The 25601-nt window shown below is 45.4% G+C and overlaps 1 protein-coding gene across 2 annotated transcripts in view; it reads right to left on the bottom strand.

Moving 5' to 3' along the window:
- Positions 1-10404: 10404 nt before the first annotated feature.
- Positions 10405-25601, bottom strand: part of NEXMIF (neurite extension and migration factor) — a 58291-nt gene continuing 43094 nt past the window's right edge. For both annotated transcript variants that reach the window (XM_026848726.1, XM_026848727.1), the window contains exons 3-5: positions 20148-20272; positions 12232-16528; positions 10405-11554 (exon numbers count right to left, since the gene is read on the bottom strand). In XM_026848726.1, the coding sequence (XP_026704527.1) occupies positions 11401-11554; positions 12232-16528; positions 20148-20223 (4527 nt within the window). In that variant the 5' untranslated portion in view covers positions 20224-20272 and the 3' untranslated portion in view covers positions 10405-11400. The remainder of the gene's footprint in view (positions 11555-12231; positions 16529-20147; positions 20273-25601) is intronic.

Below are 25601 nucleotides of genomic sequence, written 5' to 3'. Positions count from 1 at the left end.
CTGCTTGGAAGTGCGGCAGTATTTGCCTCCTGACCTCGCTGTTCCCCCTCCTGTTAACCAGGTGAAGCTGTTAAATAGGCTGAAGAGTCACTGTGCAAAACCTCCTGAGCGCAGGTGAAGGTGTTTGAAGCCATCCTAGGGAATCAGATGCAAAACTGTATTGCTGCTTCAGGACTCAGTGGAGGCAGTTAGACCAAACCAAGAGCCACTGAAGAAAGGCTGGTATGACCCAGGGCAGGTTTGTCCCCAGCCTGCCTTCGCCAGCCAGAGACAGAAACTCCCGCTGGCAAGACAGAGAAGCCGGTGATATTAAATTACATCCTAATTAAAATCTGACTCTGCTTTCATTCACAAGGAAGAGTCACTGGGCTGTATGCATAGATGGATGATGGTTCATCCAGAAGTTATGAACATTTGAATTATATGTGCATATAATATAAATGTACTAGAGAAACACAAACCCACTTTAACAAGGCCCTTTCTGTAGCATTACTCAAATATATGAAGGCTCCACTGCTTAATTAAATGTGTTTTATTTCGGTAAAAGACAGAGACTTTATACAGTTAACAGGTGCCTTATTTTATAGGGTAGTTCTCACTATATTTTAATTTTTTAAATGTGGGAATTTATCCCTTTAAAGGAGCACTATCATGAGGAAACTTCTGTCTTTAAAATACTGCAAAGGTAAGACTGTGCAATAGAAGTGGAGGGTAATCTTAACCCTAATTTACCTTTCCCAGCTGGACTGTTTGTCTTCTTTTTAGTACTCTGCTTTGCCAAGGCAATGCCATTTCAGCTGTACTCCCCAGCTCTGGTTAGCTTTGGTCCCATTTGAATGCTGTAGCAGAAGCTGCTACATTTATCCTGCTCAAAATTCAGAGGAATCTGCACATCAAAAATAGCTCCCCCAAGATTTGAGAAGCAAATCATGAAAACATCTGTACTGATGGGCCTTCCAAAAAAAGTACAGCTGGAACTGAAGTTACTTGAGTCCCTCTTTTCAACACCTTTTCTAGAGCCACAGTTCTTACACAAACTACTCTGGAAGATGGGAGTTTATTGGAAATTAGGAGGATTCATGCAATGCTCTCCTACAGAATGGCAGAGCATGAGCTCCCGGAGCTGGGGCTTATCTGGAAAACCGAGGTGAAAAATTTCTGCTCCAGGTGCTGAGCAGCTCTGGGCAGCTCACCTGAAGGATGCGTATGGACAATCACAGCTTTGTTCAGCTCTGCAATGAACCACCGACCTGGGAAGCCCCCACATGGGAGCACTTCCCAGTGCATCCCTGTGATGTCCCTTCCATCAAGCCATGCCTGGGGTCAGCAGCTCTAATTACCAAAGTGAAGCAGGCAAATGACCGAACTAAAAGCATGGGAGGCACCAGAACAGCAGCATTAACCTGTGCAAGCTGGTTTGGGCTTTGCTGAGGGAAAATGCCTTGTGTAGCCCCAGAAATACTGCTGGGGCTCAGCAGTCAAGCACTGATTTCTGTTTTGATGGTTTGGATGCTGGGCAGTGAGATTTGTTATGTCTTGGCACGAGTGTCAAGTGCCCATTGGTCCCAGGCAGAATTTTCAATCTGTCCATGGCAGGAGGCTGCTAAAGCTTTTGGGATCACTTAGTTTGAATGGCTCAGGGGATCTGGTGCAAGCCTTCTTCAGGGACCTGCTTTTAAGTTTAGTGAATCAGTGGGCTGGTAAATAGACTAAACCTTTGGTTTATTCACAGAGTTCAGCAGAGTTAAGACTTTAGATGCAGAGTAGCTGGAAACAAGCTCCAAATGTCCATTTTCTTTAACACAGACAGATGTGAAATTAGTCACTAATGTGCATTTCTTGTCACTCCTCCACTCCTGGGCTGATCCCTGGGCATCCCTCTTCCAACCATATCGCCACTCCTTATGTACACTCACTCCCCCCAGCCCAGTGCCCACGCTAAACCTCTGGCTAGTCCCTATGCCGGGCAGCACCACTCGCTTGGCCACTAAATGCTTGATTGCAGTTAAAAATCAGGAATTTGAACAGGCTGCTTCATCCCATTCCCAGCAATTTCTGCATCCATAGGGAAGTTCAGAGGGCGGGATGCTGCAGCAAGTGAAAAAAAGTGCCTACGGAAGCAGCCGCCAACCGTGACAGCAGCAGAGGAGCCCCTGAGATGGTGCAGTCCCTCTGAGGAACAGCAGAGGTTTTGGGAACTACAGCCATAACAATTGATGGGAATTAGGCTACAGGCACCGCCCTCACCACGCAGGAGTGATTGCAGCCAGAGAAGCTCGAGGCTTTCGCTTTTTTTCTGAGCGGGAAGGGTGCTGGCAGCCATGCCAGCTCATAGCCTGCAAGCCAGCCATGAAAGAGCCCTAGAAATTGGGTATTTCCTAAGAAATGTCCATCTCATTGGGACCTAGGGGGGGTCAGAAACGGAAAGAGCCACTTTAGTCCTCCCTGGGGAGGGTGAGGACACATCAGCACATCTCCAGACCCCAAATCTTGGTACCACTTACGCCGAACACGTGCCTGCCAGTATTGCAGCCGCACACAGACGGATGGCCAGGCCAGCCGCGGGGTTGTGTCAGTGTCTCGGTCTCACTGCACAAAGCACAATACTGCAACAGGGACTCAAAAGCATGGTTTTGAGCAACATAACCCAGATTTTGGAGACAACCTGCAATAATAGCCCAGAGAAACATCAGCCTTCTTGCCTACCTCTCACTGCCTGCCCGCAGGGCTCCTGCTGGCACCTTCCCTGCAGCACTGGGTGCGCCAGGCTGGCGATGCTCAGGGGAAGCCTTTGTGTTGACTTGCTGCCCTTTGCCTTGCGCTGCTGCAATGTCACTGCGTGTGCATCGACTTCATAGAATCACAGAATGGTTTGGGTTGGAAGGGACGTTTTAAGATCATCAAGTCCAACCTCCCTGCAATAAGCAGGGACACTTTCCACTAGATCAGGTTGCTCAAAGCCCCGTCCAGCCTGGCTTTGAATGTTTCCAGGGATGGGGCATCTACCACCTCTCTGGACAACCTGTTCCAGTGTTTCACCACCCTCATTGTAAAAATTTCTTCCTTATATCTAGCCTGAATCTACCCTCTTCTAGTTTAAAACCACCACCCCTTGTCCTATTGCAACAGGCCCTACTAAACAGTCTGTCCCCAAGACTTGCACTAAGGAGCTAGAATTACTTTCAGTCCACAGATTGTGGGGCCAATCCCACACTGGAGGGCAGACTGGATGGTTTTGGTGGCCATGGGCTTGTCCCAGCACCTCTACACGTTTTACTTACCAGAGAGCAGACCCTTCCAACACCAGACTGGGTTCAGTCCTTCTTAAAACCAAGCTGCCAACAGCCTTCCCCAGCCAGCAGCCCCACTCCAGTGCTCGTCCCACTCACTGTTCCAGGTTTTCAGCATCAGGATCCGCACAACTGGCAGGGAGCACTAAAATCCTGTGCCCTGTTGTGCCCATCTGGCACAATTTTGGGGCAGCAGTACTCATATGTGAGCTTAGGCAGCTTGTAGAGGTACCAGGTCTGCTTTTGGGGGATCATTTCCCACCCCCTTGCCAAGGGATCTGGTTGCTGAAAGTGGTGCCTTGTGTCCTGTTGCTAGCAGGGCTTGGCAAGACCTCAGACTGAATGAATGTCCGCCTCCATTGATCCTAGCAACATTAAGTGCTAATGAAAGGAATGGTAATTTTTTAAAAAGATATTTTAAAAAACATTTTCCACAAGAAAATGAAGACAGCAGCATTCAGAACCACTGCACCCACCTGATCCTTCCCAGGAAAAGGCCGCTCCAGGGTTGTGCTTCCAGGCGCCGCTGGGACGCTGCCGGTGCCGGGGACCCCGCTCTCCCTGGGCACGGTGGGCTGGGAAGAGCCTCCGCTCCTGGCAAGCCTGGCTGTGCCACCCTGCCCCATCTCTGCGCCCTCAGAAGGTGAGCTGGTAACTCTGTCTCTGTCGATCTGATGACGTTTCCATTTCTCAATTAAAAATAGCCGCACTTCTTTAAAGCAGAAGCGATCCGAGCACTTTTTCCCCATTTCTTCCCATCCGCAGCCGTGCCTCCATCCCTTATGTGCTTCACTGTAACGAGCATCAGCCCAGTTAAGCTGGTGGGCTGGGATCAGGAGTGTGTGCAGAGGGGGCACCCAGACTGATCCTCATCTGTAGTAGCGATTTGTTTAAAGAAACGATTCCTAATATTCAGTAAATGGCAGTTTTAATTTCTTCTTCATATATGATCTTAAAATGAGATTTTAAATTTTTTTATTTATTCCATAAACAATATAACAAAACTCAGCAAGTTAACAATATGACGTTTTCACCATACAGAGTCAGTCACAAATATTTAAAACCTTTGCAACAAGAACAACAAAACCCAAAATATTACAAGAATAATTTACAAGAGGATCTATAAAACAGCAAAGCGCTCACAAATTTTCCAGTTTCCTTTACACAATATCACTACACTCTTTCACAACATTTCTTTTTATTACAAAATTCCCAACAAAAGTTTAATTTTTTTCTTTGTATTTTGGTTTTTAAAACCAGAAACTTTTAAGTATACATCCTTTTATTAACACCCGAAGGTGCAAAAAAAGGGAAACCTCACACATACAAACACTTCACAGCACTTTTCTAAGAAAAATATACACTTACAAAATATTTTACAAATTGGCACACTTAAAAATATACAAGATTTTGTAGGCGTCTTAGAGTGATCCTTAAGAATTATACTTCAATTGACTCTACAGAATATTTATAAAGCTTATTCTAAAAGAAAAAAGGCAAATCATTTCCAAACATGTTAAAATTGCAGTGTAAAATGTGGAACAGAAATGGATATGTTACATTCATAAAAAGGGCCATTTAATAGTTCTTAAATGCTCAAGGGGGGATAAAAGTTTTCTTTAGCACCATAAAACAGGAGCAACTTCCTAACGAGGTGCCTCTAGTTCTATGGAAGGGAACTCAAGGAGCAGTACATTCACATCTCTGGAGGCAGCATTCGAAATGCCCCAGCTGGCGCCGTGGGCAGCGGAACAGAGCAGCTCCTTGGATTTCTACCCTGCTTCCCACTGGGAGTAAGAGACAAAAGGAGTTTAACTGGTACCTTTCTTTTGTGTGTGTGTGTGTGTATGTGTGGTTTAGTCTATGTTTAAGTCTTCCCTTTGTGCTTTTGAAATGGACATTTGTCTATCTAGCGAAGGGTAGTGGTGAATACCAATTTTATTTCTTGTTTCCTTTTGCACCAAGTGTTCAAAGGCTCAGTAAACGTGTCTGGCAACCCAAGCATCCTGCGAGATGGAGGACATCCTCCTGCTTTAGATCCCAATTCCCTTAGATGGCTGTTACTCCACTGTCATTAGTGTCACTTGTTTACCTGAGAAACAGATTTGAAAAGCCTTGCTTCTACCACAGACATTGTACTTTGTTTATTTTATATTTTTTCTTTTTTTTTTTTTTTTTTTTTTTTTTTTTTTTTTTTTTTTTTTTTTTTTTTTTTTGCATTATTTCACACACTGAAGAGATAAAGAGGCACATTCTCAAATAGATGTCAGTGGCTTGAACCATGCAACTTCCAATGGACCCCCTGGGAGCTGCATAGGCAAAGTCCAACACACCAAGTTGAGAAAGTAAGAACTGAGGGCCTGATCCTGCACCAACTGAAGTCCACACAGCTGATCCTCTCCTCACTTACACTGACTTAAGGGAGTTTTTTCTCATGACTTAACGGCAACGGCCAGCTGCCATCCAGGAAAGCCTTTAGGGAGCAGGAGCTCCTGGGAGCGAGCTCCCATTTAAGTGCTTTGCTGGATTGGGACCTTACGGAAAGAAGAATATGGTCCAGCAGGTAAAGGATGAAAATGTTTAAAATATCTTTATTTTGGTTTGTGGCTCATCTGAGCCGTAATGCTGAAAAAAATAACAGCAATCCTGACTTTTTAAAAAAGAAGCCATGCAGCAATGGTTTCAGAAAGCAGCCACCACAGGGCTGAAGCCAGCCTTGGCTTTTTCTCTCCACACAGACCCAGCCTCAGCGGGACAGTGCAGCACCAGCAAGGGACAACCCTGCATGCTGCTGCTGACCTCCTCCTCCCAAAATGCCTGGCTAAATCTGGACTACAAATCATTATTCTCAAACCATTTTATTTTTTAAAAAAAATCCTCCTATGCTTAAAAAGGGAAAAGCAAGATGTAAACCTGATAAGATTTAAAAAAACCCCAAAAAAACAAACGATTGCTCAAATCCCCATCACTGATATTTTCCTATTTACAAAACCTCTATATGCAAGTACCTCCAGCAAAACTATGGCCATTGGGTGTGGGCTGGCTACTGCTAGGTTGCTGTAGGGTCTCTTTCTGCAGGACACCCTCGGCACAGTGTGGTTGCTGCAGAGAAACAGATGCTTTCCCCATACCATGGGAGACCTGCGCTCCTGCAGGAGGGCAGCCAGTGCCCCCTTGCCCTGCTCGCAGGCAGCTTCTGCCTCCAGCTTGGAGGTAGAGCAAGAGCCAGGGGCTCATGCTGAGCTGCCCCACATTGGTCTCCTCTCAGATGGTTTTTATGACCTTCCTTTGCAAGCAGCCAGTTTTTGCTTCCTAATTTCACTGCTGATTATAAATTGCCCAAACCACAGTGTGCCAGCACAGTGTGGCTTAGAAGAGCAGCATCACTGACACTAGTCCTCTCATACATTGCCTGGTAGGACGCCTCTAGAGTAGGAGTGAAATGATAAAGTAGAAAAGACAATTTAGGGGATGCTACAGCATAAACATCTTTTGCGTGGCTTGGATTAGTCTTTCCAAGCAGCCAGGAGCCCAATTAGAAGATGTGAGAGGAGGCTGGAAGTGCACTGGGACTGGGCAGGAGGATGAGCTGAGATGGGAGCCAATGTCGGGAGCCCGGAGGTCTGCAGATGATGGGCAGGGATGGATGGGACCGATGTTCTCAGTCCTCCCACAGCTGGGAGCAGCACTGTGAAAAACAAAAATTCACCAATAATGACAAGAAGGGGCAAATGAAAATAGCAAGCTCATATGGCAAGGAATGAAACAAAGGTGGGAAGTGATGAAAACCTTGAGGTAGCGATAGGCAGGTGATGAATTTTAGGAAAGCAAGCTTCCAGCTGTTCAGCTAGTCGGTAACTAACTGTGAAACTTCCCTCAGGGACAAGGGAGTGGAACAGAGCTGGCAGATCTTTTAAGGATGCTTTCCATAGAGTGCAAGAGCTCTCGATCCCCAGGTGTAAGAAATCAGGAAAGGAAGGCAAGAGACCGGCATGGCTGAGTCGAGACCTGCTGGTCAGACTAAAGGGCAAGAAGGAAATGCACACAGTGGCAGCAGGGAAAGGTATCCTGGGAGGGGTACAGAAACACTGCCTGGTTGTGTAGGGATAGGGTCAGGAAGGCCAAGGCACGGCTAGAGCTGAACTTGGCAAGGGATGCAAAGAATAGTAAGAAGGGGTTCTACAGGTATGTCAGCCAGACAAGGAAGGTCAAAGAAAGCATACCCCCCTCCCCGATGAACAAGACTGGCAAACTGGTAACAATGGCCGAGGAGAAGGCTGAGGTACTCAACAACTTTTTCTCCCCAGTCTTCGCTGGCAACCTCTCTTCCCACACCTCTCAAGGGGATGGACCGTAAAACAGGGATTGGGGGAGCAAAGACCCTCCCACTGTAAGAGAAGATCAGGTTTGTGACCACCTGAGGAATCTGAACATATGTAAGTCTATGGGACTTGACAAGATTCATCCGAGAGTCCTGAGGAACTGGCTGATGTACTTGCCAAGCCACTCTCCATGACATTTGAAAAGTCATGGCAGTCAGGTGAAGTCCCCAGTGACTGGAAAAAGGGAAACATTGCACCCGTAGGGAGGACTCCGGGAACCACCAACCTGCCAGCCTCACCTCTGTGATTGGGAAGATCATGGAACACATCCCCCTAGAAGCTGTGCCAAGGCACATGAGGAAAGGGAGGTGATTTGAAGCAGCCAGCATGGCTTCACCAAGGGCAAGTCATGCCTGACCAACCTAGTGGCCTTCTGTGATGGAGTGACTATACAAGTAGAGAAGGGAAGAGCTACAGATGTCATCTCTGGACTTCCGTAAGGTCTTTGACGTAGTGCCCCACAATATCCTTCCTTCTAAATTGGAGAGATATGGATTTGATGGATGGGCTGTTCAGTGGATGAGGAAATAGTTGGATCGTCACATCCAGTGGGTAGTGGTCAATGAATGGCTCAATGTCCAGATGGAGATCAGTGGCGAGTGGTGTCCCTTCGGGGTCTGTACTGGGACCAGTACTATTTAATATCTTCATCAATGACAAAGACAGTGGGATCAAGTCCCCCCTCAGCCAATTTGCAGACAATGCCAAGCTGAGTGGTGCAGTTGACACACCTGAGGGATGTGATGCCATCCAGAGGGACCTGGACAAGCTTGAGAAGTGTGAATCTCATGAGGTTCAACAAGACCAAGTGCAAGGTCCTGCATTTGGGTTAGGGCAACCCCTGGTATCAATACAGGCTGTGGAATGAAGGGATTGAGAGCAGCCCTGCAGAGAAGGACTTAAGGGAGAATTTTTTTATGAGTAGTGGTGAAACACTGGAACAGGTTGCCCAGAGAGATGGCAGATGGCCCCTCCCTGGAAACAGGTTGGACAGAGCTCTGAGCAACCTGATCTTGTTGAAGATGTCCCTGCTCATTGCAGCAGGGGTTGGACTTGATGATCTTTAAAGGTCCCTTCCAACCCAAACCATTCTATAATTCTAAAAAGATCAGAAGGGAAGAGAGCTCAAGGCAATTTTTAAATTTTGGGGTCAGTCAGCAGAGATCACTTTTTCAGACACACAGAGAAGGGCCAGTGCCACACTGTGAGGGATGTGGGCTCTTTAACATCTCCCTGGTCAGAGATTTTTGGGGAGGACATGGGATGATCACTGAAGATGGCAGCAAAATTGGAGTGACAGAAGGACTGAAGGAGAGCTCAACAAGGCAGCTGGTATTTGTGATTAACACTGTCCTGAAACACCTAGCTGGGTATTCATGGATTTCCAACATACAATAAAATAGTCAATATGTTTTATGCCTTATCTTCATGCCCTATTGCACATTTCTCGAATGCAATAAATATTGCTATCTGGTTCAGTACAAGGTATTTTATTACAAGTCCCATATTCATAATATTAAGCATAACGAGCACAGTGCAGGCCAGTCAAAATGTGCTTTCAAATGATGGTTCTGGGTCAAAAAGAAGGGCCGTGCTACACCCCAGCCCTGGATCTGACCTGTCTCCATAGCAGCCGCAGCCTGAACATCTGAAAGAAGGGAGCTGGCAGCCCCTCATCCTGCAGCATGGGGGAGGAACGCTGAAAAAACAGGATATGCCAACACCACAGCAGTGGCTGGAGCTTGTAGTATCTGATGACCCTACGAATAGAAAAGACAGCTGCTGGGGAAGCAGGGGAGAGCACAGTGGCTGCAGGCAAGCCAAATGCCCAGGGATGGAGCCCTAGCACAGCTCTTGTCTCCCAGATAAATCCTGAGCGTCTTCTGGATCTCCCTTCTGGAGTTAGAGCCAGGGTGGGAAGCTGCACCCCACTCCCACACACTGCAACCCATGGGGCACCCAGGGACTGCTCTCACTGGAGCAACTCACTCAGGGCAATGCCAGCATTTCGTTTTTTCATGGAATAAATGAACTTACAGGACGCTTTTCAGAATTACTATTTTTTCAGAGTTCCTTCTTTCATCAGTTAAATAAATGCAGTGCAATTACCGTGCTGTTCTCTCTGGGACTGCAGAGCTGAGCCTAAACTATACCTCAAGATCTGCAAATGCTGAAAACATTTTGATTCTACACTGACACTCTGCAACTCCACTTCAGTTTTAAGCGTTCAGTCTGCTTATTTGCTAAATTAACTTAAAACAATTCTGCTGTTTTGCCTTGCGCTTGGCCTGAAAAAAACCCTACTTGTAAGGAAACCCAAATCTAGTCCTGTCCTCTGTGAAACACCACCTCTATGCTCACAACCACATCAAGAATGTGACCTGCCCAACTGCTATTAAGGCTCCTCTTCCTCATTGTTTTCTATTGCATCCACATGTCCAAGCCTCGCATCCCTCTGCTCCCAATAGCTCCCAGTTAGCAGGGCTCTTGCATATCAAGATTTCATAAGAAATCAGCAGCAAAATGCACAGGCTCTCAGTTGCACAAGGAAAATAGATATTTGTTGGGTTTGTTATTCTCGAGGAGGGCGAGGGTGTGGTGAGTAGGGTTACAAATAAGGCCTTTTGAGAATACATTTAGCATTCAATATTTAATGCTGTCTTAATAAAGTCCAGTCATGTATGATCCGGCCCTGATCAGTGAGATCACAAATAGCTCCGTTTTTTTTCTTATCTTATGAACTGAATCAAAGAAAAGGTTCAGAGTTGTATTTAAAACTAATGACTTTGCTTTTGAAAGTTCAAACTATATTGGCATTGCAAGGTTAGACATTTAGGAAACACCAAAGCTATGATAGAAGAGCGCCTTTGACAGGCTCTGCATCAAAAATGTTTAAGAAACTACTCAAAGGAAAAGTAAATAGCAATAAATGTATGAAATGTATTAGTTCTGTTTTTATAACTATTTTAGAATTTATCCCAGGTTCTTATAAAATATATAAAACTGAGATACAAAGAATTAGCAATGTAACTTTGCATTTCAAATGATCTTCAGCTACAGGTTTTGCTTTAAGAAAACAGACACTTGAAAAGCAGCTGTTCTGTAGTCTCTAGATGCAGACACTTGAGTTCCTGGCAAACTTACCGTCAGTGGTTTTCTGAACTCCTCCACCATTTCAACTCTCTCCTATAATGAAACTCAACATTTCACCATAAGTTTTTCTGCTCATGGTTTCAAAGAGAGGACATTACCATTTCCCAGCATTGGTTTCAAAGTTCGTTTTTTCTTTTTTTTTTTTTTCCCTTTATGAGCTTTAAACCACAGGGTGAATCCATGAAATGAGGTAAGTAAATTTGGCACACTTTTAGTCATGTCCATAAAACTTTTGGTAAGTTGTATAAGTGAGCAATATCATTTTCATTGTGAGTTACAGGTGCTTTCAAAGGGGGGTGGTTAGTACTTAACAACTGGAATGTTTCTAGTAAAACCAAAAGGCATAGCTGCAGAAAACACTCACAACCCAATGTTGATAGAGAAGTAAAAATATATACAATACAGTCACTTGTTCATAGTTTGGCACAATTTTTGTTGTTGTGGGTAATAGTGCATAAACTACTGTACAACAGTATGACTTTTAAAACAGTCTTTCACAGAGAATACCAGATTAGGTTTGCTTTCAAATAATAAAATTCCCACAATTTCAAACTCTTCATTTCAGCACTTACATTTCAACATACCACAAGGCAGATTTTGAAAAGGAACCGACGGGAAAAAAACCCCAACCAAAAAAAAAAAAAAAAAAAAAAAAAAAAAGTCTCTTCTTCAAATACAGGAAAACCCAAAAATGTTGTTTCTGCTTTAAGAAGAATGGAGTCTGATTCCCTGCAGGAAAAAATCAAACATTTGATGCCATCTTAGTTAGCTCGTCTGGAGTCACCACGACGGAGCGTACGCGCTAAAGGCGGGTGGGTACAGAAGATGCAGCTTTAGATGATGCAGGTTAGGAGATAAAACAGCAGAGGGGGCCAGAAAGCACTCAAAATTGCCACGTGAAGCTCAATTAGGAACGAGTTCTCATTTGCAAAGTAAATAGCCTTTTAGGTTTCGAGATCTTGGCTTTCGGATGCATAACCTTTTTTTTTGTGGTTTATTTTTTACAAAATGTTCCAAAAAAAAAAGTCTTTCCTCATCAAAATCATTAAAAAGAGCATGTAATCATGTTTTGTTTTGTTTTTTTGCCCCAATAAATAAGTAATTAAAAACTGAAGAAGCCAAACAGCAGAAAAGAGTAGCCTTGTTAGTTTTTTTAACCCCAGCCAAGCCAGATAATTGGTCATTCTTTTAGGTAGCTTGCAAGTAATAAGTATTTTCATGCATTTAAAAAAAAAACAAATAAAGAAAAAAACCAACCCCAAAACCAAAACCAACCAAAACTGTAAAAGGGGAATGTCTTTTTTTCATGCAACTTTTGCTTTCAGGAAGGAAAAACTGAGGAACAGCGGGCTTAGCAGGTGGGAGGGAGGTTAAGGGGCATTCCAGCCAGTTTGGTGCAGCATTACCTCAGTTTCTCAAAAGCAGCTGTCACAGGGGTGTCCTTGTGGGGCTGTTCGCGGTCCGTTCGCTTAATTTTACAGTTCTCATCCCTCAGTGATTTTGAACTGGATTTATGACGATAGAGTTTTTTATGGGTAGGTCCGTTATTGCCTAAAGTGCTCAGGTTACTATAGTTTTTATCAAAAAAGGGAGCGTGAAGGTCCGTGGTGTACCCGGTTGAGCAGTTAGGGCGACCGGGATCGCAGGTTGCAGCTTTGCCATTTTTGCTTGAGCCCTTGTTGTTCGACTTGTGGTTCTTTGCCGCTCCCGGCGAGCCACCATTCGCCTTCTTTTTCGACTCTTGGGATGTCCCTGCCAAAATTTTAAGAGTTTTCAGTTTTAGGCTGTTGGACTCCGGTGACCGGAATATGTCTGGAACGCTGTTGTGGCCAACAGGCCCCCACAAGGGCTCAATGGAGGCCATCATAAACCTCTGGACATCCGCCATTCCCGACGCGATGTTGGACAGGATGTTGGAAGGTTCCTCAAACTCCCTCTGATCATCGTCCAGAAGGCTGGTGGCGTTGCCCAGGCTAGCTTCCGACCAGCCCGTGCCCCCCTCTTTTCCCAGCGCCCACTCTCCGGAAAGCCCATTGTGCTTGCCCAGCTTCACTCCGGCCGGGCTGCAATGCTGAGCGCTCTCGGCAAGGCCCTTGGTGGTGGTGGCCACATTGCTCAGCTGGTTGACTGCCCTGCTGCCAACGGCTGGAGCCTTCTCGTTGTTGACTCCTGCTGCATTCTTCCCTTTCCTGGTTGATTTGGGTGCCTGCCTGGAGTTTTTCCCTTGCGGCTTATCGGTTCCTTTGTTAGTTTTGGGTGATTTTTTCCGGGTGGCTTTCTGGGAAGAGCTTTGGTTTGTACCCACATTCTTGTTGGATGAACTTTTCCTCTTCGATTTTGACACTTTGCTATTGGTGCTAATTTGACCAGATGGCTCATTAAATGTTGACAAGCATGGACTCTTTTCGAGAAGGCTGACAGAATCTTCATCGTTGAACATATGGAACTGGAACTGGTGATTATTTAAAGCAAACCCATTATCTGCCTGCTCCTCGGTCTGCAGGACCCCACAGTTCCATTTGACCTTCTCAGAGCTGTTGAGGGCAGCCTGAGGGCTCTCCTGAAAGCCCTTCAGTGTACCCAGAGGCTTGGTGTCGGAGCCAGCTATCTGTGGGGACAGGTTGGGAGTGTCCGGAGGGGACATCTCTGAAAGCGATGACTGGCGGAACTTATCAGGCGTGAAGTTGGAAATATCTAAAAGGTCCGTGGACTCCTTCAAAGGAGTGATTTCATCTATGCTCTGCTGGATCACTAGCTTGGGACTGCAGTGGGCCAAGAAATCATCATTAATATCATCCTCGCCGTCCTTTTCACAAGACTTTAAACTTAAAGAACTGTAATTGCTAGAACTAACTGACAATGAACCCACTGAATCAAAACTAATGAGCCTGCCATCATCTGTACTTAGTGTACCTCGTTGGAAATGAAAGCGCCCCTCTCCATTATTAAAATGACATGACTGATAAGAATCATCAGACTGCACTTGTTGGCTATCCGGCATGTAATTTTTTTGGTATAGCAATTTGCTGCTATTCAGATTGACTTGAGTGTATCCAGAGGCGGGGAGGCCGTCTGCACCCACAGCACCGCCGCTGAACTCGCTCGGCAGCCCGGCTGCCTCCCGCACGTCGCCGGGGAAGTCCTGGCGGTTGCTGCCAGCAGCCTTGCTGGCTGGCCACATGCTACCGAAGCTGCTCTGCTCCATCTCCAAGTGGCCAGGTGACTGCTGTAACTCTGACTCAGAAGGCGGGGAGAGCACGCAGCTCTGCGCTGGCTGCAGAGCTGGGAAGGGCTTTTCTGCTGGGATGATGCTGGGGAGCGGGTGCTGCTGCTGCTCGGAGGGATGCTGGGCGAAGTATGAGATACCGGTGTTGCTTGACAAATCAGAAGCATCTAACAACGTCTGCAGATACCCTCCGGGGATCAGGGGTACATTGGTGGTGATATTAGCAGATGGCAGAGGCTTGTCTGAAGAGGAGGTGGATGGTAGGAAAGGAGAATTTTTAGCAACTTTATCCTCGTGGCACTCCGGGAGATGGGAGCTGTCTGAAGCACAAGGAACGTTTTCGTCCTTCAGACGCGCTGCAGAGTCCTGGTTTTCCAGCGCTGGGGAGCCCTCCACCGTACTGGTAGCAGCTTTGATCTTCTTGCACTTCAACCTGGCTTCACTTTTGAATTTGATTCTGCGGAGCACTTTCCTCTCTGTCCCCTTGTGCTCCCGCTCCTGCGATTTGCATTTCACGGCAGCAATGCCCGTGATGTCATGTACATGTAATCCGTTGGCACAGCTGGGGGTGGCGATGGCTAATGCCGGCAGCCCTTTCAGGCCCGTATCTTCTTTACTGCTGCAAGGCTGCTTGTGATCAGAGGAGCAAGAGCCCAGCTTGTTCACTGATTGCTCGATGGCTTTAATTCTTTGAATCCGGTGCCTGTTTGCTAGCTTGCATTTTCGCTTCCGTGGGTGAGGGAGGAATGAAGCATCTGAGCCGTTAAGATAGAAATTCTGCTTGTGGTAGAGAGACGATCTGAGCAAATCCAGCCGGCTCTGCTGCCTCTCTTGCCAGAAGCCCTTCAGTGGGGCCAGCTTCTTGTATTTGCTGAGCAGCTCCTCGTTTAGGGTAACAGTTGTCTCATTGGCATCCACTTTGCTGAGCTTCACCAGCATATGTTTCTCCCCTTTAAACCTGTTAATAATGATGTACTTGATGATAACGGGGGGCTCCTTGCGAGAGACTTTTCGCCGTTTCTTGGGGCACCACTCATCATCATCCTCTTCCTTGGGCCCATCTGGGAGCCACTCCTTCTTGTCCAGGATCTTCTCGTTCTCGATGGAGTCCACATCGTACAGGTAATCATCACTGTATCGCACTTTCCTCTTTGCCCGCAACCCGTAGTTTTGCTGAATGAAGGAGCCAGAGTGGTCCCGGGACAGGTACCGGCTGCAGTCCTTGATATCCCGCAGCACATCGTAGGAGGATTCTGTGCAAGTGCTGTCATCGCTGAACTCCCCAGAATCCTCTGTGGAATTCACCGAGTCCAAGAAGTGGCTCCTCTTGGAGCCCACGTACTGCACCATCTCCGTGCTGTTGCAAGATTTATTTAAGGCAGCTTTCTCCTCCTCCTCACCATCCTCTTCCTCACCATCCTCCTCCTCCTCCCCCCAGATGATGCCTTCCTCAGATTTGAATTGAGAAGGGTCGGTGGTACCGCTGGGCCCCCTTTTTAGGGTGCTCCTGCTGTCCCTTTTGGTGCAGTTCCCAAACACGCTGGGGAAGAAGTTGAACTGGGCATCCTCTTGTAGGGTGGTGGTCTTCTCCCGCACGTTGTCCTGAAAAGATTCATATCTAATCTTTAGGGAGCAGACATCACTTCCCAAGGTGGAATCGTCATCATCGAACATGTAATTATCCACGTCTTCCTCAGAAAACAGATTTACAGAAAGCTCATTTTTGGAGCAGAGGTCAAGCAGCTCGATTTTACTTTCACTAATGAAAGATTCAAAATAGCCCCATTCCTGGTTGGGATTTGTTAGTAAAGGTTCCTCACCATTGCATTTGTCTAATAGTAATCCCTCGTAATAATTTTTCTGAGTGGGGTCCTCTGAATCACTGTCAGATTTTTCTGCATCTCTTTTGTCTGCTGCCCTCGATTTATGCATAGGGAAGCTTAAAAGCTGGTCTGAAAGCAGTTGATCCCCATATCTCATGGTTTCTCCTGTGCTCATGCAGTGAATCCCTATATCAGAGACCGAACAGGTGTCATAATCCCTATTTATATCCCCCACTTTCAAGCTTATTCCCGGCTCTGCATCAATGCCGTCCTTTGATTCAATAAAGCAGCCCAGACAGGTCCGGCTTGGCTGCATCAAGCAGTCTCCTGTCAATGCCGACATGCCTCCAGGCTCCATCATGGTGAAGGGAGCCTTCTCGCAGTCGCCCGGCAGCGACCAGGAGCTCATGCCCTTTGTCACGCAGGACGTGAGGGAGATGGCGTGGGCAGAGGAGTCATCCGAGGCGTGCTCGGGTACATCCGTGAGCCTCAGAGGCGACGGGGGGCTCAGCAAACAGGGCTTCTTTGAAGTCAGGGGAGGCAGTGCCCGGTGGCACGCGTGGTTTTCCTTCTGAGCTGTCGTCAAGGCTGAGAATGTGACTGCGGCCTCAGCGGCGGTGCAAGGCCTCTCATCGCCATCCAGGGCGTGCGATTCTGGGCGGAGTAAAGGAAAAGGGAGGGAGAAAAGAAAGAAAGAGAGGGTTTACAACCCTTGCAGTTCTGCTCAGGCTCACCACCCTACTCCCCTTCTCCCTAGGGCTTGGTGGCAACTTTTCCCAACCACTCCTTTAGGAAGTGGCAGATGCCCTTCTTGCAAGAGCGTGATCCTTCCCTTAGGGATCTAATTAATGTGGTGATGTGCAAGGAAGGGAGAGGTAAACACTCTCCCCCCTGCAGCCAGCTGGAAGAGATACAAGACTACATTTAAAAAACCAAACCCATCCGTTCTTTCCTCCTCATATACATACCGTTACCTGGATACTGCCTTTCAAATCTGACAAGGTTATTAAAAAACAAAACAAGCCTAATAAAAATGTTCCCATTAACATTGAAAAAATTAATGGAAAAATAAGATTCTTAAAGAAACAAAGCATCCCCCCTGCGGTGTCTGCAGCTTAAACATACCTGAACTGCATTACTACTTGAGAGTCAGAAAGTTACAGCTATTTTTAAAAACACAGTAGTATTTTTTTGTCACTGTCCATGCCAAGAGAAAGTAGAAGGTAACACAGAGTTTAAAGCAATTATTGTTGGAATTATTGCAGGTTTTGCCATTCTTCCCTAATCTCTAAAAATCCCTTTTTAATAATGTAAAGAATTTTTTTTGAACCTAAGGATTTTTAATTTTTATCTCATTGCATTCTTTTATGGCAGAATAAAGTTATGAATATACTTTTATCTGACTTGTGGCTCAACGGATAATATGACTCTTGAAATTTAAATACAGTGTCTTTTCATCCACAAACATGCTCTGATATCTCTGTATTAAAAATATATATACCGATGTGTGCATTCACACCAGCCGGAGACCTCTGCCTACTCAGAGCTGTGCCTGGTGCTTTTGTAGTGGCTCACGTCTTACCTTTTCAGTGGCTCCACTGAAGGCTGCAGGGGTGAGAGCAGAAGCAGCACAGACTTTCTGAGGTGGGACAAGCACTTTAAAACGCAAATGGAGCACCAGGCTGTTGCAAGAAATGGGGCATTCGAAGGGATCTGGCACCCACACAGATGCTACGACCCTCTGTGACAAGTGTTTTTATTCAAAACATTAGAAAAGCAAGCCTCCTCCGGCACCTATGCCAACTGACACCAGCTGGTAAGGGAAGGCTCACGGAGGCACATGTACCACCGGCAGGACGAGACACCCCCTGTGCCGCCCCACTGGTGTTGCCAAGCAGAGCAGGGCTCCCACCTGCAGGTGGGCAATATGAAAAGGAGTGGGGTGAGATGGAGGGCTGCCTGCATAACACTTAGACAAGGTCAAAACCCCCCTAATCTCATCCCAAAATCTCCTCGCAGTTTTGTGCTACAGGGGCCTTAGGGACAGAACCACTGGTAAAGTCTTAAGCCAGTACAAGCAAGCTGCAGTCAGAGCCTTGCCGTGCTCTAAGGACTTTAAACAATTTTCCAGACACTATACAAATCAAACCAGAAGTGCAATGCAATGCCTGTAAACATCCTCAACATGTGTGGCTTGGAAAAGACCAGACTGACTTGTTTGAAATCTGTGCTGCTTCCCTTCCCTCAAAAAGGGTTAAAAAAATAGATGATTTTTGAGTCCCTCCCACCAGTTTTTAGATCAGAAATGCAGAGGTGGTATCTTTTTCCTTAAGCACCAAAACAAATTAACTAGTGCAGTTCCACTTCAGAAGTAAAATAAAATTAAAAATCAGCTTGGAGCTGACAGGAAGCAAGGAAAATTTGAGGATAAAAGAAGAAAGTCTGTGAATGCTGTAAGATTCAAAAAAGGGGGAGGTAGAAAGCTGAACTTCAATCTCAAATGTTGCATTCAATACTCAGAGATGCTATTATATAAACTAAACTGTCTCTGGGTGTTTCTTTAGGTTTATATTTGTGTAAGTAAACTACACAAGTATATAAATGCTAAAACTTGATTTGAAAATACAAATACAAATGCCAAAACTTGATTTTCTAGGGCTTTTCATCCTAAAATTGGGCACATGATCAACTGATCCTCTAAAGTAAACAATACTCCAAAAGACTACAGCTAAAAAAGAAAATGCTGGAGAAGCAAAACCACTTCCCAGTTTAACTCAACAGCCATCCAAAAGCATGTGGGGAACCTGAGCAGAAAAATACTGAACCATCCCGCTGTCAATCAGCTTCAAAGGGAGGCCAGTCCCTAACTGGGCACTCCAGCAGCCCAAGGGCTGCTCTGGGTTCACTGCTGCCAGCAACCATTTATAGTTAGGGTGAGAGGAGGCAAAAAGCATCAGCTCCATCCCCAGTGCCATCAACAGGGAAATGGTGGCATCAGAGCTACTTGCTGGCTCACTGCTTTGGATTCAGCAGCAACTCCTACACAGCAAGGTTTAATTAAAGTGCTTTTAAAGCCCTGTTTAATTGAATTTCATGGAAGCAGTATCAGATTCTAGAAATCACCCATCTTTACTGAGCAGGTAAGCACTGATTTTACTGCCTATTGGATTAGACAAGGGGACCATGGCTAGAAAATCTCCTTGCACCTCCAGCAGCTGTGACTTTACCACGTGTGGTCATGAAGGAGATGGGCTGACAAATACTTCTAAAATTACATCATAGGGGCAAGCACAAGTACACACTTCACCTGCCACCAGAACACATTGCAGGGTCCTCACAGGTACCTGTATGTCTGGAGTTGCTCCAGGATTTTGTTAATGAAGAAGAACAACATTTGCCTCTATGTGACTTGTTTTGAGATGACAGAAGGATTTGAACATACAAGATGTCAGAGGACCATGTCCTTGATATCTAATAGGGTCAGATTTCCAGAGGCGTATTTATTTCAATCAGGTTTTCAGGTAGCAGAGCACTGTTACTCCTAATTAGTTACTGCTTTTGAAAGTGAGTATGGAATCGATTAAATAGATACAGACAAAGTTAGGTATTTTGGGCAGGTTGCAGGAGGGGGCTGATCCTTCTTGATGCCGATGAAAGCCAGAATTACTTAGTGGCTCCCAGGAGCACGACGGTGGCCAGCAGCACCTGTGCATACACAGAAGCAGTGTTACAGGCTGGGGAATCCCACGTGTTGGCTGACGGGCCGGACAGAAAAGGCAATGATGAGCTTGCAAGTCCAACCTTCCCTTTCCCCAGCTGCTAATGCGGGTTTGTTTTTTCTACCCAATCTCTAGTTTTTCCCCAGTTTGTAGGGACTAAGTATCCTTCAGTCAAATTTTGCTGAGATTGGCTAGTGGGTTCATAAGTAACTGCTAAGAGAGGGAAAGATTCCCAACAGACAGAGAGGCTACATAGTCTTGTATGACTTTTTTCCCTAATAAACCAAACTAAAATCTGTAATTCAAACTGCATGTGCACATAAACATTTCCAACCATGCATATGCATGGGAAAAAGCAGTATTTGTTAAGCCCTAAAAAGGTACAGATTCATAGCTGGAGTGACATCTGTGCAGAAAACACCCATTTACCCTACTGCTCCACATTGCAGACATACCTGCAAGCCCCTAAAATTAAATACACTAAAGGAATTAGGAAAATAAGTTGGCTTGCAACTTGTCACTGCTCCCTTATGTATGGTAATTAAATTCCTTACCATTTTCTTTCACCCCATTAATCAGGATAGTTTCTTGGTCTTCTGAGGCACAATCCTGCTCTTGTTGGTCATCCATCAATTTAACCTCTTTCTGTTCACTCCATGCCCCACTGCATCTGGCCAACCTGCACATTTCCAGAAACATAACCACAGTCAGTACAATTCCCAGAATCAGCTCAAGGAACCGTGAATAAAAAATAACAACAATAAAAAACTCCTGCACAACCTCATATGCTGCCCTTACCCTGCTTAAGAGGACAAATGCTATTTATTTAGACTATTGTATTTTCACTTTTCCACTCCAAAAGCCAAGTCCAATATATTTTGGCAAGGTTAAAATGCTATACATCACCATTTTCTTTCTCAAAGTCCATCTTTAGAAGGCAGAGCAGTGCTCTGCACCTCTGCAGCACCCTTCACATCACCAAAAACTGCTTTGCAAAGGCAGGTATCTGTTACTATCTCCAGATGGGTGAGCAGAGACATAAAGAGGAGAGGAGTCAGAATCAAGAATCATCTAAATTGAAAAAGACCTTGAAGATCATCCAGTCCAACCATTAACATAACACTGATCATTCTCAACTACACCATACCTCTCAGTGCTGGGTCAACCCGACTCTTAAGCCCCTCCAGGGATGGGGACTCCACCACTGCCCTGGGCAGCCCATTCCAACATCTAACAACCCCTTCTGTAAAGAAATACTTCCTAATATCCAGACTAAACATTTCCTGGTGCAACTCGAGGCCATTCCCTCTTGTCCTATTGCCCCAATTCAGACAAGAGCAACTCTGCATTGGAGTTGCAAGAGAAATGCATATATCCTAAATGATAACTGCCTACCTTAGCTACCAGCTACTGCTCTAGTCTTCCAAGCACTGTCAAGTATGAAAAACTCCCCCCAAAAGTGATTTTTGGTGAAAAAAATATCTCTAGTCTCATTCTTCACTCCATCACAAGAGTTTCCTTGGAAGCCTCAGTCTTCTGACACCTACCATCACCTGCAACCATCCCCTTCAGGTGAAGCTTCATCTCAGTAGTATGAGCACTAGTTGAGGTTGACTGGACTTGATGGTACTTCTCCAAAGCAACAAAAGAAGATCAGAATCAAGCCCAGATTTTCTCCCTTCCTCTGCTGAAGATCCCCCCACATGAAAATGATCATCTGCCTAAGGAGAGGGAGACCATGCAACGGAGAGATGTGGCTGAGTCCCCAAGAACATGTGGCATAGGATAACCCTCAGCAGTGCTCCCCATGGACAGAATTTCAACCCTTTGATTGTAAATTCAAGTCAGAAGCCATCTTCTTCCTTCTGGCAACTTGAACTCAACTTTTTCCTGTCTCACAAAACAGGTACTAGACTGAAACATTATTTAGGCGGAGTTTTTTGTGGGTCTCTTGTTTCATTTTGTTTGTTTTTTGGTTTTTGGTTTTTGTTTTTTTAAATCAACATTTGTCAATGTTTGATCTTCCCACAGTATTCACTGCCCTGGGCTCAGCAGCCAAACTTCATTCATGTTCGGATTTGCAGTGGAGTCCTCTTAATTAACATGAAATCTTTACAACTGTCTTAGTAAGTGAAACCTTCCCTGAACTTAATGATGTTGTGACACCAAGTAAGATAAGAATAACAAGCATCAGTAACTCAATTCCTTTGCATATTTAGAGGAATATTTAACTAACCCTGAGAGTTCTACTTTGATGCAAATCCATATTTCAGAGCTCTCAAAATGCAAGTAGGTTTGCTGCAGTAAGACCCCTCTCTCCCACCAGCACCTGCACCTTCCCCACCACCCCAGGCTCCCACTGCAATTGAGAAAAGCTCCAGCCGAAGCATCACTGACATGTTGTAACACAAGCAACCTGAAACACCAAAGCACAGATCAGGCATAGTTGGGAGTTATTGCCATGCAATTTGATGATTAACTTCTAAGTATGAAAGCTGCTCTGTGTTTTCCAGTAACAGTCTACACTTCATGTCTCCTTGATAATATCTCCTGCTTATTAAACCTATCACAATATAAATATTAATACATTTTTACAATATCTATTAATGAAAAATTAATAAAATGTCTTAAGCCTCAGGAGAAGCAGAGGCTTCTCAGGAGACCAGAGAACCACCACTGGCCCCACACATGGGCCAGCATGACTTCTGGGGAGGGGCCTGTTTGCTGCCTGAGGAAGCTCTGGGAGAAGGAAAAGTTGAGTAAGGAGCTTTGATAGCTTGTGACCTGGCAGATTTGTTTTGCACACCCTCATGGTTTGCCAGATGGGAGAAATATGTGCAAAGACTTTCCATTTCTATTAGCTGTGGTCAGGTAGGGTTGGAGGACAGAGCATTTGGCTATGCATGTTTACAGATCTGAACCTGTTGCTCACTTCAGTGAACTCAGTGTGGATGATGGGACCATCATCTTCAGTATACGGAAGGTTACAATTAACGTTTCTTTATATTCTGATCTCCATTGTCTTTCTGAAGTGCAGAGGTGGTGCTCTGATAGAGGCTTATCCATGCATGGTCACCAGCAGATACAAAGTAAAAGGGGAGAGGCCATGCCATCACATCTCACTTGCAACTGTCTGTAGCTGAGGGGCTTCAGCATTTGGAGATTACATCCGAAATTTATTCTAATAATTTCTCTAATTATTTTCAGCCCAGTTGACACTGCTGGCTCCTGTGGCAATGCATGTGGCAGTTTCTGCGCTGCATGACATGGACCTGCTTTTGTTTGGTTTGAACATGGTGTCCTCCAAAGGATGGGAGATGTTTTCTACAGGAACACAGCCTCAGTCCAAGAATGGACTTGAGAGTATGACCATCATTCAAATATTTAATAATACCTACATTCACAGAAGAACATAGCAACATTTCAAGCCATCTAAGTACATAAGCCAAATCAGGGTACTACTGAACTTTTCCTCACTGTTCAATGTTTAACCCACAGGAACCAGGCTGAGGGGGAAGAGCTGATCCAGTGTTGGTGCAGAAAGCTTCACCCTGCAAGTCAAGTCTTTCTTTTCTCAGGATGGTAACTGAAACCCGCAGTTGTAAGCTCAGAAGCACAACCATCATCTCCGCATAGCTTTGCTGATCTGATTTTCACCTGGGTGTACTGGTTTATAGCAATTTGGTGCAAAATGCCACAGGTGGCCTGTTTTCAACCAGTAACATAATCACAGCCATATTAAATTAATGGCTTGCAATGAATAAAACATAGGATAAAAGCAGAAACAATAATTCTCCCATAATATAAATTTGTCACTTTCAGCACACAAAACATCTCTAGAGAGAAAATAACAATGTAGACATAAAACACTAGCGAGCTCATAAGAAAGATCCCAAGTATTTTAAAGAAGACATCATCCTATTAACCGCTGGTCTTTCCACCAGAGGAGGAAGGAGCAGGGTCTCATGCATGGGGTGCACACATCTCTGCCTGCTTCCTTCTTCCTCTTTTAGTTTGTGGAGTTGGTGGTTTGACTGCAGTTTGCAAACAGGTATGTGAGGGAGGCTTCTGCCATTCCTTACCTCTGACAGATACTCAACGGTCAGCCTTCAAGGAGAGGGCTCTTTTGGGCAACAGACTGAGGAGGTAAGCAATGGGCAAGCAGGCAGCCAAACCAATGGAGGCAGAAAAATAGAGTTTATAAGGGAGGAAACCCGTGGGACTTTTAATCCCTTATTATTATTTTCTGGGATGTGTGTGCATAAGGGGGAGGGGTGCGCAGGGGAGATATTTCCAGTGGATGCAATCCAGAATACAATGAAGACATTGTCTTGGAGAAGACAATGAAAACAATGAAATGCAAGAACAAATGGGGTGTGCCTGCGGATGGCTATTTGTTTTGACCACAGTAACTCAGAGGCAGAGCTGAGCTCTAGAAATGAGCTGGAAAGAACTGAGAAGAGTTCAGACAGGGCATCTTCACATACGGTCAGAGAGAGATGAAGTGCAAATGAGACAGACAATCTAAAGTTTGCAGAGACCTGCTGAACAAGAGGACCTTTTGGGAGTGGTGTGACCATGAAAGGTCAGATCCCAAGAGGGACAGGGAGAAACACTGGTGACTGAGAAAGAAAAGCTGACAAAGGGGCTTGATGCGATGCAGAACAAGAAGAAACCAAAGACTGGGAATAACAAAGAGGAGAAGAACAGCTGGGTCCCTGGGAAGAAAAACTAAACTGAGAGGTCTGGGGTATAAAGGTGATGGTCAGAGAATACACCAAGTAGCAGGAGAGCACAGAACACAGAGCCATCTGCGGACAGAAATATAAAAGGAAAAGAATATGGATTTCAGACGGCGTCAGGCCATTGAAGAGATACTCGACTGGTGTCATGCTATTATGAAGAACCGACAGGAGGAAAATCAGTCACCAGCTTGAAGTTTATGAACTTGACTGGAGCTGGACTGGATGGAGGAAGATGATGGTGGGCAGAAGATGATGATCAAAGATGTGGAGTCACATGACCTCTAGGTCTCTGGAGGAGGGGGGGGGGCAGGAGCACATCTTGGCAGGCTGTGCTTCAAGGACGGTCACAGGGGGTTCAGTCATAGGGAAGAATTCAGGACTTTTCTTGATTGCACCAGGTAATTTAGGGCATTGGTCTGCTAAGACCACAGCTGGCATGACAGAAAGATACTGGCTAAGAAAGGAGATCAAAGGGAATAAGTCCCAGAAAACAAGCAGTGGAGCTAAAAAATAATCCAACTAGCTTTAAGCATGGGACAGACAAATTAATGGACAGAAGGACAGGATGCAGTTGCCTGTGATAGCAATACCCAGGACTTTGTGACCTGGAGAAATAAATCTTTTTCAGCTCTATGACTCACATCAGGTGAAAGACTGCAAGTGCTCAAAAAACCCCTCAGTATCCCAGCTGAGAAAATTCTCCACTTGTTCAGGGTTCCTGTCAATTTTCCCACTGCTTGTGCTAACAGGGTTGTACAAAAGCTGTTACCATCCAGATCATGTGCACAAGTCTGGAAGAATACAAATGCAGCACCTCAAATGGACCCTCCACTGTAAACCTCTCGTTGCCTTGTGAGCAGGTGTCCTCAGCCCAGATGGCTAAGTAACCCAAAGCACTTTTTTGTTCTGTTTTAAAAGCCCACATGAAATTTGAGAAGTTTTATGGGCATTGGTGCTGCTGGAGTGGATGCAGTTGTGGTCAGAGAAGGAAAGCCGACTTCCCAGCTGATACCTCACTAGCTCCCCCTGCTCCTAGCAATATTTAGAGGCAATATCCTGGTAGAACATCCCTCCATCGGTTCTTTGGAGTAAAACCAGATTATTTCTTCTCCTATAAAGTCAACAGGGTATGCAAAGCAACAGCAACACAAGCAATGCTCCCTATAGGAAATGAAATTGAGGTGTGCCAGTTATTTACCTAGAACAGAGGAGGAAACACCCCAATTAGAAAGCTAAAACATCTGGACATGTTCCCACATTCAT

The sequence above is a fragment of the Athene cunicularia genome (genome assembly GCF_003259725.1).
Source record: "Athene cunicularia isolate RWA chromosome 4 unlocalized genomic scaffold, athCun1 chr4_part3, whole genome shotgun sequence".
Lineage (NCBI taxonomy): Eukaryota > Metazoa > Chordata > Aves > Strigiformes > Strigidae > Athene > Athene cunicularia.
The sequence above is the reverse complement of the archived record's forward strand: the minus strand, read 5'-3'. Positions and strand labels throughout refer to the sequence as shown.